Source organism: Drosophila obscura, unplaced genomic scaffold (assembly GCF_018151105.1).
Source record: "Drosophila obscura isolate BZ-5 IFL unplaced genomic scaffold, ASM1815110v1 contig_73, whole genome shotgun sequence".
Taxonomy (NCBI): Eukaryota; Metazoa; Arthropoda; class Insecta; order Diptera; family Drosophilidae; genus Drosophila; species Drosophila obscura.
In genome coordinates this window covers 832,655-848,985 of record NW_024542865.1, presented here as the reverse complement: position 1 = coordinate 848,985, position 16,331 = coordinate 832,655, and the positions used below count along the sequence as shown (strand labels likewise).

Genomic DNA, 16,331 nt, shown 5'->3' with positions numbered 1-16,331 from the left:
TTTTGTTGTCGAATCTAGAGGTGTCAAACCATCGAGGGCACTATCGATAGTATCGATATTTTACTGCTAGTCTCTACTATCGACGGTTTTGCGACTATCTTGATATTATCGAGCTACAGTCGTTGCGCTTTTGATATGTTTGGATTGGCTGCTATAAAATACGAAGACTAATTTGTAAACAAATCGACAGGTGGCATCTAATTTTTAAAATGGACAAGTTCCTAAAAGGTTTCAATGGTGATTTAATAATTATTAGAGCTATCACGATAGTATCGATTGTTTTTTCAAAACATTCGACGTTGATATTCCTCGATATTGATATTCCGTTTAATATTACCAGCTAGCTGGGACTCTCAGCCCTAAACAAATAATTTTATCCGATAGATACATACATTTTTTAAGAGATTGGCAAGTTTTCAGAAGTCCTTTTTATTGGATTATTTACATATTAAGGTTCAAACAAAAACAACATAAAACGAATTTGTCGTCGTTTTGTGGCGCTGCCAGACTCGTGCAATTCGTAGTTGCTGCGGGCTGCCATACCGTGATATTTTGTGATATGAAATTCGTCAATTTTGATATTCAGTTTAATATTACTAGCTAGTTGGCCCTCTCAGCCTTGAGCAAATAATTTTATCCAATTCCTCAATGAATTTTGTTCAGGATTGGCTTGTTTCCAGAACTCTTTTTCATTGGATTGTTTACGTAATAAGGTTCAAACCAAAACGGCCAAAGCATAAAACTTAAATGTTGACGTCAGTGTTGCTGGTCAACCAAGTATCTTTTATGCGTATGTACTTTTGTATACCTTATTTCTTTTAATTGATGTTAAATGTTTTGTTCCAATCTCCATTGAAACATTATTTATGATTTTATCCTAGATTATCATGTTTTTCACCTATTAATGCATATGTTTTGTGTTTTATATATACATTTATCCCGGTTCTGATACCTATTATTGGAACCCGTGAGCTGCAAAACTTTGTTAGTATCTTTAGAACAGAGACTGAATAGTTTTTGCATTAATTGGATCCTGAAATTACAAACAATATCTCAAGTCCATAATATCCATTTTCCCAAGGTATGCAGATTGTTGCTCATTCCGTGCCAAAGTTGCACAACAATGCTGCTACTTCAGTTCCCCATGCTGCTGAAATTTTTACCATACAAATCAAATGCATCTTACGGGAACGCGTATGGAATGACGCAACAATGAATCTTTGCGACTCATTTTTGCGTTTATGTATGAGCTCGAATAACGATAGTTGAAACGATTTGGCGGTAACATCCTCTTATTTTGAAAAAAAGCCTGTGTTCTTTACTACAGCTTTAAAAATTATATTAAATGTATTGATGAAATCGATTTAATATATACCAATATACCGGTAATACACCTTGAACTCAATTTCGACGTCAAAATATCCCGAAATGCATACCCTCCCTGTTTTGTTGTCGAATGCACTGGTGACCACGGCTTGTCGATAGCATATATCGTCTAAGCATCATAAATATATCGAGCGTTCAAAAATACCGTACATATACCGAGGAAAAACGAGTTTAATCCACTTAGCCCCCCTCTATTTAAACAGGTGAACGTGGGACAACTTGAGTTGAACCGCGCAAAATATTGCGGCTTATACATTTTTCTTACCACGATATTTTTTACCTGAACTTCTCTAAAAATTTCAAGTTTCCTTTTATTTGCTTTGCAATAAACGCACGATATTGAAAATCCCACTGGTCGACAATGGGTTAACCGTTGTAGCCTTTCGATATGCGATAGTCTGACGGATGAGCAAATTTTGAAAGCTGTTTCTTGGGGTTTTATTTTATAATAATATCCGGCTGGAAAAGGTAAACTGTCAAATGTGTATAGCTATGAGGTATGCAAGGCATAGATAAAATATTGATCAATCTTAATTAATAGGTTCCACAGAGGCTGATGAATTAATTTGCGCGCTTATTAAACTGCCATCGCTAATGCCGGTGTTTTGTTTGTGATTGTAAAAAATTAAAAAGCGAAAGAAATCCAATGGAAGGCGCCTTAAACTATAAAAGTATACTGTAAGTCAAGTCCTTTTGTCCATTTGTAAGTCCGATAAACTGATGTATCCCACAGATGCACCGATATACCCGAATTGTTCCTGGACAAATTCGTGGCCCGCACACATTTCGGGCGCTTCGGAAACTTGGTAAATTTTGTGCTCCGGCCGAGTCGCATGACCTGCACCGTCAGCTACGCCACCGAGGATGAGGCAGAGCTGGCACTGCACGAGGGCAACGTCTACAACGGCCACGAGTTCCACATGACCTATGCCGAGAACGAGACGGCCCCGGCCCAAAAGACAGAGCAGTGGGTGGATCCCGAAGTGCAGGCCGAACTGAATGCCCTAAGCGGCGGCTGGCCAAACGAGTACCAGCCGTCCAAGTCCAACAAATTGGCTGCCGAGCATTCTGGCAACAGATCCCAGCCATCCCAGTCCCAGGCCCAGGCCCACAGCGAACGTAGAGAGCGACCGCCGCTGCCGCCGCCCGCACACTCCAAGGCCTACGCACAGGAGCTGGAGGCTGTGATGTGTCGGCCGGCGCACACTAGCGAGGAAAAGTATCGGGTGCTCGATGCACGGGACAAACTGCTGCGCCTGAACCAGCAGCTAAACCGTCAGCTGGATCTGCAGTGGTCGGGCAGCACGCAGGGCTACTGCCCGGACATGTGCCCTGAGAAGGAGCGCTTGCTGCGCGAATTTCAGCGCCAGGTGTCCGTGTTTGAGATGCAGCCCGACTCTCTGTCGCGTCAGCCCGGTGGCCTCATCTGCCATGAGCTGGCCCTCAAGCAATATTCCCGCAGCAGTGCCGACCAGGAGACGCCGCTGCCGCACGAACTGCGCGGCGAGTCCGCGCTGCACATGACCATGAGCTACCTCATGCACGAGATCATGGACATCAACCGGGAGCCGCTGGGCGATTGGTTCCACTTTGTGTGGGACCGCACACGCTCCATTCGCAAGGAGATCACGCAGCAGGAGCTCTGCTCCCTGGGCGCCGTCAAGCTGGTGGAGCAGTGTGCCCGCTTCCACATCCACTGTGCCGGTCGTCTGGTGGCCGAGGATCCGAGCGTCTTCGACAGCAAAATCAATGCGGACAATCTCACCAAGTGCCTGCAGACGCTCAAGTACATGTACCACGACCTGCGGCTGAAGGGGGTGCAGTGCCCCAGGGAGGCCGAGTTTCGGGGCTACATTGTCCTGCTGAATCTGGCGGATGCCAACTTCCTGTGGGACGTGGGCCAGCTGCCCGCCGAGCTGCAGACCTGCCCGGAAATTCGGCAGGCCATCCAGTTCTATCTGTCGCTGCAGGACACCAATTTTGTGCGCTTCTTCCAGCTGCTAAAGCATCCGGAGACCAGCTATCTGAGCGCCTGCATTCTCGTGCGGTATTTCACCCGCCTGCGCGTCCTTGCCCTGCACCGCCTCATCCAGGGCTATCGGGCGCCGCGCAAGAACGAGGTCTCCTCGCTGCCCCTCGCCTATGTGACTCAGATGCTGGCCTGTGAGAGCCAGCAGGAGGCCGCCCACTTTGTCCAGCATTATGGTCTGGAGATCAACCAGGACAGTCGCGTTGTCCTCACCAGAATGGACAATCCAGAGGTGGAATACAAGCTCGAGCGACAGCTGGAGGTGAGTTAACGCTAACGTGCCCGAGTTCGATCATTAATTCCTCTGCTTATGCTTTTGCTTCAGCTGGTGGAGTCGAAGCGATATCAGAGCGTGGGCGAATGCATCTGCGGCGAGCCACTGCCGCCAAAGAGCCTCTACAGGAGTCATCGTCCGCACGACAGCTTCAATGCTCACCAAATGCTAAAGAGGAGCGCCTGGTCGGCCAAGGATCAGATGCCCAACCAGGAGCCCGAGGAGGAATCCCTGCCACCTCAGAGGGACAGCAACTTGTTTAAGGTGCCCATGCAGCCGGCGGCGGCTTCAGCGGGAGGCTTCAGCTTTTCACTGCCCAAATCGAGGGCGCAGGAAATGCAGGAGATGCAGGAGGCAGCGGCTGTGGCACAGGCAGAACAACAGCGCCAACAGCACGCCCAGAGGGCTCAGGAGGAGGCCAGGATGATGGCTCTGCAGCAGGCTATAGCTGCGGCCAAGCAGCGTGAGGCCGAACTGATGGCCCTCCAGGCAGCCAAGGCTGCGGAAGCGGAGCGCGTGCGCCAGCAGCGGGAGCAAGAGCAGGAGGCGGAGCTGCTGCGTCGCCGGCACGAGCAGGAGGCGGAGCAGCAGCGAAGGCAGCAGCAGGCGCAGCAAATGCAAGAGACGCTCTACCAGCAGGACAGGCAGCGTCGGGAGCAGCAACACTTGGAGCTGCAGCAGCGCAAGAGCCGACTGGAGATCCAGTCGCACCGCCTGTACGAGCAACTGTTCGAGGAGACGCTGCACAGTGTCTGCGCCGGGCAGCTGATGCTGGAGCAGCGGGCCCACCGATACTTTGATCAGACTGTGGACAGCATCACCGGTGCGCTGGTGGAGCGCGAGCTCCAGAAGTCCATCTACGAGATGAGTCTGATGCGCATCTACTGGCGCCGATGGCGCGACTTCCGTCGCGTGCAGCAGCAGAAGGACACGCTGTTCAACCAGCTGCCGCTCAGCTTTGGGGCCGAGAATCCCGAGCGACTGGTGAACGAGCGATGCGTGGAGGACTCGCTGCGTCTCATGCGTCGCTATCGGCAGGGGGAGGCCTGCAACTACAACCAGCTGCTGACCGGCATGGGGGATCGCGGCGGCTCGCTGAAGCTGGATCTCTGGAAGGTGCTGGGCCAGTATCTGCCGCAGGAACTGCCGGATGCGCGACGCTACTACAAGCTGCTGCTCTCCCTACCCGAGGGCGAGGACGGACTGAAGTTTGAATACAACCTGGACCGAGGACTCCTGCAGCGACAGCCGCTGCAGCTGACAGCAGACGAACCGAACGCAGGGCCGGAGTCAGGCGGCTATATACGTGGCGTGGGCCATGGCGTGGCGCTCAGTGTGCTGAAGACACGAGCTGGCCAGGATCCCTCAAGCTGGGCCCAAGCCGATGGCATCGTTTGCTTTGCCAGCTTCTCCAACCTGCAGGAGATCCCCCCTCGTCTCAGGTCCCTCATCCAGGAGAGTCGTTGCGCCCTTGCGGCCCTGGTCCTGCAGTATCCGAAGCACGCGACGGCGCCAATCGAGGAGGAGCTGGCGCAGTGGCTGCAGCTCGATCAGCTGGGGCTGCAATCCTGGCGGATCTTCTGCCTGCGTGCAGAATCTGCGTCGCAGCGCACTCAGCTGATGTCGGTGCTGCAGTCGGCGCTCAAGTTCCTGGCCCAGCAGCCGCAACGCACCCGCGACGGTCTGCTCCGCCAGGCAGAGATGCGCGGATTCCTTGTCAACAACCTGGGCCCGGAGCTGTTCCGGCGCCTCAGACATGCGGCATTCGCGGACCAGACCATACGATGCAAGAGCCGTGAGTCGCCGCAGTTCTGCGTCGAATTGTACAATGAGGCAGTGCGTCGGCTGCAGGTGGTGGCCGGCGAGGATTTGCAGCATTGTATTCAGTTTCCCCAGGATCTGCGTCCGTTCGTCGAGCGCTTGTCTGATCTGGAGCTACTGCCAACTAGCCGTCTGGAGTACTTTGAGCCCGGATGGGAGCAACCGGAGCAGCGCTGCCGCATTGTCCAGCTGCTGGAGCTGGCCAAGCTGCCTCCGATGCAGTCGATGCCCGCGGTGCCGTCGCGCATCGATCAGCACGAGGACTACTGCCAGTGGCTGCTGGAATATGTCCAGCTCAGCCAGCAGGAGGATCTGGTGGAGTCCATCTGCCTGCATGCCATTGGCTGCCTCGAAAGGGAGCCGGACTTCCTCGGCCTAACGCAGCTGTTGGCCATGGAGCGGCTGCAGTTTGTGCTGCGCCGCGAGCCGCAACTGCCCAAGGCCATTGTCATCAGGGACCACACCATGAAGCACTGCTTCCAGTCGTCGTGGTACTACGATTTTCAGCAGCCCGAGCCGGGCTCACCCGAACCACCTGTCGCGGCGCCGGAGCCCGCACCGCCCAAGGAGGTGCTCGACTTCGATGAGATTGTCAGCAATGCAGAGCGCGTCCTGTCCAATTGTGCCAAACGGACTGAGCAGCGCCGCCGCCTGAGGGAGCTCAATGCGGCACGCAGCCTGGAAACCTGCAGCAGCAGCCGCAGCCACAGCCTGGAAGCCTGCAGCAGCAGCAGCCGCAGCCGCAGCCACAGCAGCGACACCAGCTATACCAGCGAATCATCGGAGCATCCACAACAGAAGTACAACGATGCTGAGAATTGTCCCAAGCGCCAGCGACGCCAGCTAGATTTAATTTAAGTTCCTCGAATGTACGAGTGCCGCCTGTATGTCGAGTTCTGTGTAGTCTGTCCACCGATCCCCATCCCAATTGTACTTCTTTTTATGGGTTTTACATGGCTGACAGTTTCACCAAAAAGGAGGAACCTTTTTTTCTATTTTGTTCGTAGCTAGTAAACAATTAATAATTAGTTAATAAACAAATTTAAGAGCAGACCAATCCAGACCAATTCCCAATCGAGCTGGCGGCTGGAATCTAATCAAACTACAGCAGATGACAGGTGGAGAAGCTCTGTCTAGAAATATTGGAACTCAGGCTCTGAGACTCTGGCAAAATGAGCAACCGAATAAGATACAGGCGACCGCCAAACACGCAGCGCAGCGTTGATAGTGTGCAGTCACGAGAGCCAAAGGTCTCATATTGGCCCTTCTGGCGTATCGTCTACTGGCTGGTTGTCTTCCTTGTCATTTTAGGCGTATGTTTGGCCCTGTTCTACACCCTCCAATCGGACCGTGGCCACTGCGACTCGTACGACGTGCGGTGCGAGTGAGTGGAAGGAGTGGAAGCAAATGGAGTGGAACTCAACTACTTAAACATCTACACACTTATACACCCAATCCATGCTGCCGTCCAGTTCGTTAAACAATTCAATTCCGTGTTTCCAGATTAATTAAAGCCATTGGTGACACCCAAAACGGGGACTATCTTTTGCAGTTTGCAGACCATTACTAAACCATTTCATCTTTAGTATCCCTTACTCGTACATACATATGTACATATGTACATTGTATGTACATAATTGAACTAAATTGAATAATAATAATTTTGTATCTCTTCGGATAAAGTTTAGTAGCCCTGAGAAGGGCTTAAGTCATTTCCAGATGTGCTACACATCTAATATTTTATTTACGGACCATCTCTCGTGCATTTTCACATTCTGCGGCTTGGCCATCTTTGGTCGTCTTTGCTTTCGGCGTCTTCTCCTTTACGTTGTGGCGGGAGGAGCTGTTTTTTTTTTTGTTATCTTCTTGGACTTGGCAGACGCCGCTGCAGCTAGAGAATTTGCATCATCCGCGCCTTGCGTTTCTTCTTGGCTGCGTCTGACATTTTGGCATTTGGCTTCTTGTCAGCGACTCTGGCTGCCTTTTTGGGGCTTGGCAACGTCTTGGGTGACGGCAACTTCATACCTTTCGCTTTCTTCTCCACAGATGCGGACATTTTGAACGAGCCAGATGCACCTGTGCCCGTTGCTTGGATCAGCTTTCCATTGGCAACGGCCGCCTTCAAATACTTCTTGATAAGTGGAGCCAGTTTCTGGGCATCGCATTTGTATTCGGCCGTAATATACTTTTTGATCGCCAGAAACGAAGAGCCACCACGTCCATTTAAGTTTTTAATCGAAGCGTCCACCATTTCCTGGGTTGGGGGATGTGATGGCGCAATTGGGGAGTTCTTTGTAGAAGCAGTTGGTGACGGAGCAGCAGACATCCGCGACTCGAAATTTTCGGCTGCAGAAACAGACAAAAATCAAAAAGAAATGCAACTAGAATTAAATTTAATTTAATTAAAGTTGAATTTTGCATTTGCTTTACCCCAAAATGATCTAACGTCGGGCGGAACACTTTTTCGCGCGGCCCTGTAAGTTGGTTTGTCGCTTGTCGCCCCACCAAAGTTCGAGAAACGAGCAGTCGCCTTAGTTCGGGTCATTTTTCACATAACACAATTCACGTACACTTCTGAACAAACATTAAGTGGCCAGACGATTTGCTGATCTATTATATAGTGCAGCGATGCCCAAAGTCAGCTTACGGCTGGGCACTCACCAATACTCCCAAACAAAAACAAAAACACAAATACCAATACCAATACTATGGAATGGAGTTCAAGAGAGAGTTCGGTCGTGTACTAACCATGTACTTCTAACCATAAAGCCATCGGTTCTTTTTAGCACCACTAAATAATCTATAAAAAAGAGTTATGCACATTTCCAATCCTTTATCTATTCCGAGTAGCTTGGGGATCCGAAGTACTCTTTCAATAAATATTTTCCCTATTGGTGTTTCAACTCCTCTTCGTTGCGGACGCCCAGGCTGCTGCAGCCGATGGATGGGAGCCGGGGAGGGCGAGGTCCCTCCCCTTTGCATTAAACCTGAATAGATTGCTCGAAAAAAAGTATAACCCTAAGCGCATTGAATTCACTTCTCACACAGCAAACGTAGTGCGAGTGTTGAGTAAATTTTGAAATTGTGAAACTTATGTGAAAGAAAAAAATGCCGCCGAAAACTGGAGCTGGAGCTGGAGCTGGGAGCGCAAGCAAGAAGGCTGGAAAGGCACAGAAGAGCATCAACACTGGCGAAAACAAAAAGAGGCGCAAGGCCCGGAAGGAGAGCTATTCCATCTATATCTACAAAGTGCTGAAGCAAGTCCATCCAGACACTGGGGTGTCATCGAGGGCGATGGGCGTCATGAACAGCTTGGTCAATGACTTATTCGAGCGCATTGCCTCCGAAGCATCGCGTTTGGGTCACTACAACAAAAAGAGCACCATCACAAGTCGCGAAATCCAAACGTCTGTGCGTCTACTGCTGCCGGGAGAGCTGGCCAAGCATGCCGTTAGTGAGGGCACCAAGGCCGTCACCAAGTACACCAGCTCCAAGTAAATGTTTTTCACATCACTGCAGATTAAAATAAGGAATGTACGAGTAAATTGCAACCCAATTAGGCTCTTGTTTGGCAGGGCCAAAAACGTTAGTCATTTAATATACTAAGAAACAAATAAGAAATAAATGAATATATATGTGAAACCTTTAATTTGTATGCAAATCTTAAGACAAACGGTACAAATATGTGCATGCATGTGCATGCCGTTAAAGTAGCTCTGGAAAACAAAGCTTTTAATACCTCCACAGCAGCAGTGATCGGCACGCACACATTCAAATGTTTTGCAGTGCGTAGACAGCAGGCAAAACTTAAAACTGCATTGGGGTGCCAAGCACTGTTATATATGTAGGTGTACGTGAGCGGCAGCGCACTTTCGAACGTTCCTGTGTCAGCTATGTAATATGTACTCATATAACTTGGTTTTCCATTGATTGTTCCTACATATGCCTACATATAATCCGATGCAAATACAAATAGAAAGTAGCTTCCAAAGTGAGGTAATCACACGTAAATAAATAAACGAAACAGAAGTCTACATCACAGCAAGCAACATTTGAATGTCCATATGTACATAAGAACCTGCATAGCACTTATAAAGGCAATAGACAGCACCTGCTGCACCAATGCATTATATACTTCCACACTCTATACATATATAGAATATATAAATATTTTCCACTTAGCTTGCACGTAAACATGTTTACCATTAACGCTTTTGTTTGCGTTGCAAGCTCCCCTTCCCCACAAATTTTCACCAAAACAAACGAAAGATTCTACGAAATAAAAACACAATTGCACGTGACGAGAAATCGGGGGAAATGAGTAAATTAGTCTATTTTAAGAAGAGCATTTTCATGGGTGGGGGGCATAATCTATTTTTTCGTTATTGGTCAATTTCCCCCAATCCATTTCACAATTGGGTGCAAAATGTGCAGCATTCATTAGACGATTTTCATAATCCAGAAGAAAACAAAGAAAACACAATTTTGGTATTTTTTTATCGACAGCGATGGGGCTGCTGCCAATGGGGGTTTCTATTGAACAATATTTTGCACTACGGTTTAAACAATTTTCATCCTTTTCTGCATTCGGGTTAAACAATTAAAACTAACGAAAAAAAAACCAACAACAAACAACTTTAGCTCAACATATTACGCCGTCCGTCCGTCTGTAGATGTAGTTGGTGACGGGGCGGGGATGGTGTGTACGAGGGGGTGTTCTCTCAAGCATGTTTTTGTTGTTGTATTGTCTTCCAGCTTCTCTACTGCATATGATTCTGAGTCTTGCACTGCCTCAGCGCCTCATTGAATCCCTCGCACAGCGTCAGATCCGATTGGCCCTGGGCGCACTGGATGAACTGTTTGATCTCCCAGGCGCAGGCACCCTGAGGTTCGTTGGGCTGCTGAGCGAAGTACGGCTGCTGTTGCTGGGGCGCTGCGGCAGCAGGTGCTGGGGCCGCTGCTTCCTTGTCGCCAGAGCCGCTGAACAGGGATGTGAGGCCGTGGCCCACGGTGTGGCCGATGGCAGAGCCAACTGCAACGCCGCCGGCGGTGGCGGCCATTTGCTGGAACATCGAGGGCTGCTGGGGCGCCGGCATGCCGACGGCCGAAGGTGGAGCGGCCATGGGTGCTGGCGGCGCTGGTGGAGCAGCAGCACGTGCCGGCACTGGGGCGGCAGCACGAGCGGGTGCCGGAGCAGACCTATTGGGATATAAAAAGAAAACATAATTAGTTTCATTGTTTTGTGTGGACTTTGCACGGAAACATCTTATTTTCTTTGTGCCCTCTCTTTTTCTAGGTTACGTAACCTTAGCCATTTCGGTCCAAGGGAAGTTCCAGAAGTCGACTGGCGATAAGAAGAAGATCCGAATCGGCTCTGGTTATGAAACTAAGTTCTAGCCAATGCCAATTTCATGCCGCTTCCTCTTCCCTTGGCCAATTGGATGCCCCAACGCTGCACACTGCGTGTTGCTGCGTTTCTTTGTCCAATATATTTTCTTCACCAACTTACCGTCTAACGGATGGTGGGGGGCTGGCTGAACGTCCACGGCGAACCATTTTCTTTGATTTAGTTGCGTTGTTTGATTTAAAATTTAATAAAATACTTCTAGCGAAAAATTCACTTCTGTCACTGTTGCTGTTTATGTTTTGTCTGTTTGTCTGACGTGCCAGCAAATCTTTTAAGTGAAATTCCAATTCGACGAGAAACTTCGGCCTGCTTGTGCGCAGTGTGTTTTATCGATAGCGGCCCTGGCTGGCGATAGTTTTGGTATTTTCCCGACTTATACCAACCTGGTACACAGACTATACGGTCCCACTGCTGATCAGTGTGTTGCAGTACAAGCAATACTAGAAATACTATAAATAATATTTGTATACAGCACATTATATTATTTAAAGTTTATTTCAAATTGCGTTCTCAATCCATCTTTTCTTTGAATGTTGCTGTTATGTTACCAAAATTGCTATAAAATACTATACAAAATACTAAAATGGTTGATCTTTTTTCACCAGTACGGCAGCATTTCGACGAAATGTTGTAATCTTTGTTTTAGCGTAGTGGCAGCCTTGTTAATGAAACTGCCATTTGTATGCATGTCAACATAATCCCTCAACGGACACAACTTTCTTTGCTTGTAATTACGTATACACTGTACCTATATACTACATACATATTTACAGATTTTTGGCCAGCAACCTGTGGCGACGGTCGGTAATGGACTGACATGTGGATTCACCTTTAATTAACCTTTTGACAGGACACGCTGGACGGCGAGGCGCATGCGTCTGAAATTTACGGCTATTAATAGAATAATGTAACTGAGGCAGGAGCTTGCATCATCAATCGAACTGGCCACTGGTTCATGTGGTGGGTGGGGTCATGGAGCGCTCAATGGAAGCACGTGCAACCTACACACACACATACATACACACATACCCCGATACTTCCAAGCTCTTACACGCGCGTATATATGTATACATATGTACATATATTTGGATGTAGCTGGGTGAGATATGCGCACGCCGGTGACGAGCCTCCTACGCTTGTCACCGTCGCTCTTTATATATCTCTCTCTCTCTCTCCGGCTGCTACTGCTGCCATGCTGGATAAACTGTTATACCAGGCGGCAAAGCCAAAGCAGTTAACATGCGCAGCGTATAACAGCTGTTGTCGCTGCTACCACTGTGAATGTGGCGGCGTCTGCGCCAGCCTCTGCCGCTATCCGCTGCTCAAAAAGGACAAACTCAAGGGCATTCATGGCCCGACTCAAATACGGAACCAGCAAACTGGAGAAGCTCAAACCCAAACGAACCCCAGCCAGCCCAGACGCAGCTTTTTACAGCAATTTCATACGCATGACTTTGATAAGTTCACCGGCGTTGCGGCTGGTTACGATACCCACGATTACTCCATCGCACTCGTATGTATGCCCTATTCTCGAAAGCTCTTTGGGTGTGCGCTCTACCATTAGATTACACAATCGTAATCAGACGAGGAGCTTCGCCCACGTCACAGCACCCTCCGGAGTGGTCCCGTTTTTGCCGTCACTCCCACGTTTTATTTTTTGCGAGAGTGAGAGGATTTTGCAAGGTGGCCCGGACAGGGTATGGGAATTTCTTTCAGACCATGTATTGCCATTCTCTGTGTCAGTTTTTCGTCCATGAGTGTGTGTGCGGAAGCAGACTGACACAGTTTACCACTCCTCTCCCTCTGTCTCTCTCTCTCTTTTACAGTATTTTTCTATGCAACACCCCCGCAAAAGCTGACCTGACCGAGCGTGGGTGGGCGTGTTTAAGCTTGCCCTGCTGGGTTATGTACATATGCTTAAATATTTAAACAATTCCCATTGATTATCCATCTCTCTCTCCGCCTCTGCCTCTGCCTCTGCCTCTGCATCTGTATTTTAAATGGAGAGCCACACATTCCAGTCATTAACGGTTATGGATATCGATTGTGGGGCCGGTCAGGCCACCCCCCTTGGCCCTTGGTGGGGTGACACGCACGTGCGGTCACAGAAAATGGGGATATACATACGTATGGATAGTATGATGATATGCGGCCTTGCGTCAAATCAATTTCAAGGTTATCTAGGCTCTCGTCCGCTATCGTTACGAACCGATCGTGTTTCCCACTTTCTGCACTGTCCCCTCTTCAAAAATGGCCTTATCGTAGGCGCAGCCAAATTCCTTCGATAGGGAAAGTTCGCCAGAATCGATCGATGGATTTATGTCATACAAGCGATAATTCGACGCCTCCACCGACCGAACCCCACCCATACCCACCCACTGCCAAGTCCCAAAAGTCCATATGATAAAGCCCCCAGGAGAAACCACTTGAGTGAATGCTTTTATTTTTATTTTTTGTTCGGACCAATCAATCGCAACAATAACGCCTGCAACCCCTACTTCCCTCACTATATTGTCTGGGATGAGGTGGAGGGGCTTATTAATTCCATACCAAAAATAACTACCCACTCAGCGATAGAGTGAAACAGGCTACGACTAAAAGAGAGAGTGAGAGAGAGAGAGAGAGAATGAGATACTAACGTATAAAAAAAAGTTATTGAAAAACATGAATTAATTACTCGCTGGCACCAAAAGTATAAAAATACTACATAAATATGTACTCATATATATGTATGTATATATGTATACGTAGTATGTAGTACCCCCACGTCCGGGTACGTTTGTGGGCTTATCAATGACCGATCCCCAGGTGGAATTTCGGGGTGGGCGCCGTCTAGGAGGCAGAGGTACTTGTATTATCGCTTCACTGGACCTATCACTTTTGCTTTCATTTATCAGATTCGTATTGAAATCAAACTGATTTGGGTGGGTGAATTGACTTAATCAATCCGCTTGATCGCTCTATTAAGCGAATGGGCTAAACTACTGACAGAATAATAATACAAAATAAAAGGTTAAGTCTTTTAAAGGTCATAGTATACCAAATAGAGTTTAAAAATTAATAAGAATTCACTAAAAGCTAATATTTCTATACAAGTTTCGTTTCAATATTTTTATAACCTTTTTTGTATTCATGCAGTTCCATTAAAGTCAAGTAAAATCCGCTAGCAATCAGTGATAGGGTATATAATCTTCATTGTTAACTTCATTACCTCTTTTGAAGTTCTTCTAAAATCAGAATGAATCACCTCCGTTAAGAATAACTATACGATTATAGGGATAATCATACTATAAGTACCAGGTACCGAGTGCCATTGTACCAGAAGTAGTTGCCATTCAAAGGCACCGAAACTCTATCAATTAATATGAAACTATTGTGGATTAACTATAGTATATAGTCCATTCATTTTGAATGCTTAGAAAAATGGCAGCAAAGCCAATAAAATATTCTTATCAGTTGAGTAGTTATCTGAATGAAGGAATTTGTTTAATTGTTCTCTTATTGGATTGATAATTTTCTAAAAATAATTTTCAAGTGTATAATACATAGAACTCACTTTATTGTGAGTTATAGCTTTACATTATTTTCCCTTCAACTAATCCACCTATGTACATATAGTCTATTAACAAACAAACAATAAGGATCGTCCCATGGTGTACTTAAGCATCATTATTCATATTATACTAACCCTCTTCATAATCCCACTTCAGTTTTGGGGCAATTGCGCAATTCGGTTCGATATGTGCTGCTTATCAGGTTGAGTTTGGGGGAACAATTCTAATTACTACTCCAAACCACTTGACATGGGGACCAACCACAGGACCGGCCCGACCACCCAATGATTTTACCCCCCAACCATCACGCTACACAATCTGGCATAAACATTTGCAAATATTCCATTGCCGAATTTGTTTATTATGTGTGGCCATCCATAAATATGTGCATATTGTGTATGTGTATATGTGTATTGTTTATAGTCGTGGAAAAATAGAAATACGAATGTGTAGCATGGAATTCTCAGTGGTTCTACGATGTTCTTGATACCCTTGGCGACAGTTCGTTTGTTTGAAAGCTGAACTGCGGTACGAATACAAACATGTTCCGATTTTTGTCATATTTTCTACCATTCTGCGTAAATCTTTAAACAATTCTCAGCAACACTTTGGGTCTTGGGACCGATCGTTACGTGTTTTATGACAGTGAAGCATATATAGTCGATGGCGTATGTTTATCTTAAAAGAAAATAGCCGGAGTAATCTCAGTTTCTCGAACCTAACCATCCAATTTTCTTCTATAATTCTATGATTTTATTATTTGGTTGTGTAGACATATTTGTAGAAACGTTTTTGAACGTAAGAAGTCGAAAGTGCGTTCTTCTGTGCGTTGAAAACTTCTTAAGCAATTATGGGATGGTCACCCTCTGACAGGCTATAAAAATACTGCGCTACGCTGGCTCTACTAAGCTTGGATTGAGCGTCCACAGAAACTTGAGGTGTGAAGAATGGTGGAGGGGCCTATCTCATATGTACATATGTTTATTTAGAATGTAGATGATTGCCTTGGCACTTGACCCGAGCTTGAACGGCTCTCGCTTATCTGCCTTTCAAAACAAGTCAAGGGCCCCGAATCTTGTGTTGTGGCTACCAGTTTCAGGCGGATAGAACAAATTGAGACATACAATATGAACATATGTACATACATGCGAGTATATACATATGTACAAATATAGAATTATCCATTAGCATCCCATTTGATACGATCCGATCCGATCCCATTGATTTGTATGGCTTGATTGAATTGCATTCCATCTGTAGCTAAAGCTGGAGCTTATGCAATCCAGTTGCAGTAAACAACGTATCAGCGCAATTGAGAAGCGGAAGACAATGATATACATATGTATGCATGTATGTATGTATATTTACATGTACGTAGTACATACAAAACAGTTTCATATCGACATCGAGATCGCATTGCGTTTCTTTCTATTTTTCTGTTTACGTTGCAGGTAATTATCGCATATGGCAATGCCTGAATAGTTGCTAAATGACACACAGTTTTCGCTGAATGAATGGACTCTCTGTCTGTGGTACAACCTGTGGACAGTGTGGGCTGACTCTCTGACTGCAACTCAAAGTTCTCCCATGGGTGTGCTGGTCGACTGTTGAATCACCTGCACTGCCTGCATCGAAAGCAGTTTGTAAATCTGATTCGAAATGAAAGTGATCAACTACTGTCGCAAACGAAATAAAATATGCACTTTTCGAGGAGAAAATGGAGGCAGCGCATTGTAGAAGTGATATGAACGTACTACCAAAACAACTGTCCACTTCAGCACTTTTGTTGGAGGGATGCAACCAAATGCCACCCAAAAGCTACTACAAGCAGCTTACTCGATGCTTCTACTGCGCTTTTGG

General features: G+C 47.0%; 5 protein-coding genes across 7 annotated transcripts; 3 read left to right on the top strand and 2 right to left on the bottom strand.

Annotated features, from left to right (window-relative positions):
- The first annotated feature begins 1,773 nt into the window (after positions 1–1,773).
- LOC111065136 (protein xmas-2) lies at positions 1,774–6,561 on the top strand. The gene is made up of 4 exons (XM_022353136.2): positions 1,774–1,854; positions 1,928–2,064; positions 2,120–3,677; positions 3,741–6,561. The coding sequence occupies exons 2-4, from the start codon at positions 2,033–2,035 to the stop codon at positions 6,366–6,368; spliced, it is 4,218 nt and encodes a 1,405-aa protein (XP_022208828.2). The 5' UTR covers positions 1,774–1,854; positions 1,928–2,032; the 3' UTR covers positions 6,369–6,561.
- A 30-nt stretch (positions 6,562–6,591) lies between these two features.
- On the top strand, positions 6,592–7,002 carry LOC111065137. The gene has a single exon (XM_022353137.2). It carries the CDS (start codon positions 6,683–6,685, stop codon positions 6,896–6,898), a length of 216 nt encoding a protein of 71 aa, XP_022208829.2. The 5' UTR covers positions 6,592–6,682; the 3' UTR covers positions 6,899–7,002.
- A 211-nt stretch (positions 7,003–7,213) lies between these two features.
- LOC111065139 (histone H1-like) lies at positions 7,214–8,105 on the bottom strand. 2 transcript variants are annotated; one of them, XM_022353139.2, is made up of 2 exons: positions 7,941–8,105; positions 7,214–7,856 (listed from the first exon to the last, which is right to left on the bottom strand). In XM_022353139.2, the coding sequence occupies exons 1-2, from the start codon at positions 8,053–8,055 to the stop codon at positions 7,402–7,404; spliced, it is 570 nt and encodes a 189-aa protein (XP_022208831.2). In that variant the 5' UTR covers positions 8,056–8,105; the 3' UTR covers positions 7,214–7,401. The 2 variants fall into 2 exon arrangements, with proteins under 2 accessions (XP_022208831.2, XP_022208832.2); XM_022353140.2 differs by having other exon boundaries at positions 7,214–7,891; positions 7,941–8,026.
- A 498-nt stretch (positions 8,106–8,603) lies between these two features.
- Positions 8,604–9,152, top strand: LOC111065141 (histone H2B-like). The gene has a single exon (XM_022353143.2). It carries the CDS (start codon positions 8,619–8,621, stop codon positions 9,006–9,008), a length of 390 nt encoding a protein of 129 aa, XP_022208835.2. The 5' UTR covers positions 8,604–8,618; the 3' UTR covers positions 9,009–9,152.
- An 847-nt stretch (positions 9,153–9,999) lies between these two features.
- On the bottom strand, positions 10,000–11,226 carry LOC111065140 (coiled-coil-helix-coiled-coil-helix domain-containing protein 2). Of its 2 annotated transcripts, none has more exons than XM_022353141.2 (2): positions 11,020–11,226; positions 10,000–10,709 (listed from the first exon to the last, which is right to left on the bottom strand). In XM_022353141.2, exons 1-2 carry the CDS (start codon positions 11,064–11,066, stop codon positions 10,271–10,273), a joined length of 486 nt encoding a protein of 161 aa, XP_022208833.1. In that variant the 5' UTR covers positions 11,067–11,226; the 3' UTR covers positions 10,000–10,270. The 2 variants fall into 2 exon arrangements, with proteins under 2 accessions (XP_022208833.1, XP_022208834.1); XM_022353142.2 differs by lacking the exon at positions 11,020–11,226 and adding an exon at positions 10,817–10,837.
- Between the last annotated feature and the right edge of the window lie 5,105 nt (positions 11,227–16,331).

Excerpts from the sequence above, each read along its gene's own strand:
- LOC111065137 (XM_022353137.2), top strand. The coding sequence starts at position 6,683 with ATGAGCAACCGAATAAGATACAGGCGACCGCCAAACACGCAGCGCAGC.
- LOC111065139 (XM_022353139.2), bottom strand. The coding sequence starts at position 8,055 with ATGACCCGAACTAAGGCGACTGCTCGTTTCTCGAACTTTGGTGGGGCG. Across the intron at positions 7,857-7,940 it reads CGACGTTAGATCATTTTGGG|CCGAAAATTTCGAGTCGCGG; the intron begins GTAAAGCAAATG and ends CTGTTTCTGCAG.
- LOC111065140 (XM_022353141.2), bottom strand. The coding sequence starts at position 11,066 with ATGGTTCGCCGTGGACGTTCAGCCAGCCCCCCACCATCCGTTAGACG. Across the intron at positions 10,710-11,019 it reads CCCCCACCATCCGTTAGACG|GTCTGCTCCGGCACCCGCTC; the intron begins GTAAGTTGGTGA and ends ATATCCCAATAG.
- LOC111065141 (XM_022353143.2), top strand. The coding sequence starts at position 8,619 with ATGCCGCCGAAAACTGGAGCTGGAGCTGGAGCTGGGAGCGCAAGCAAG.
- LOC111065136 (XM_022353136.2), top strand. The coding sequence starts at position 2,033 with ATGGAAGGCGCCTTAAACTATAAAAGTATACT. Across the intron at positions 2,065-2,119 it reads TTAAACTATAAAAGTATACT|ATGCACCGATATACCCGAAT; the intron begins GTAAGTCAAGTC and ends TGTATCCCACAG. Across the intron at positions 3,678-3,740 it reads AGCTCGAGCGACAGCTGGAG|CTGGTGGAGTCGAAGCGATA; the intron begins GTGAGTTAACGC and ends CTTTTGCTTCAG.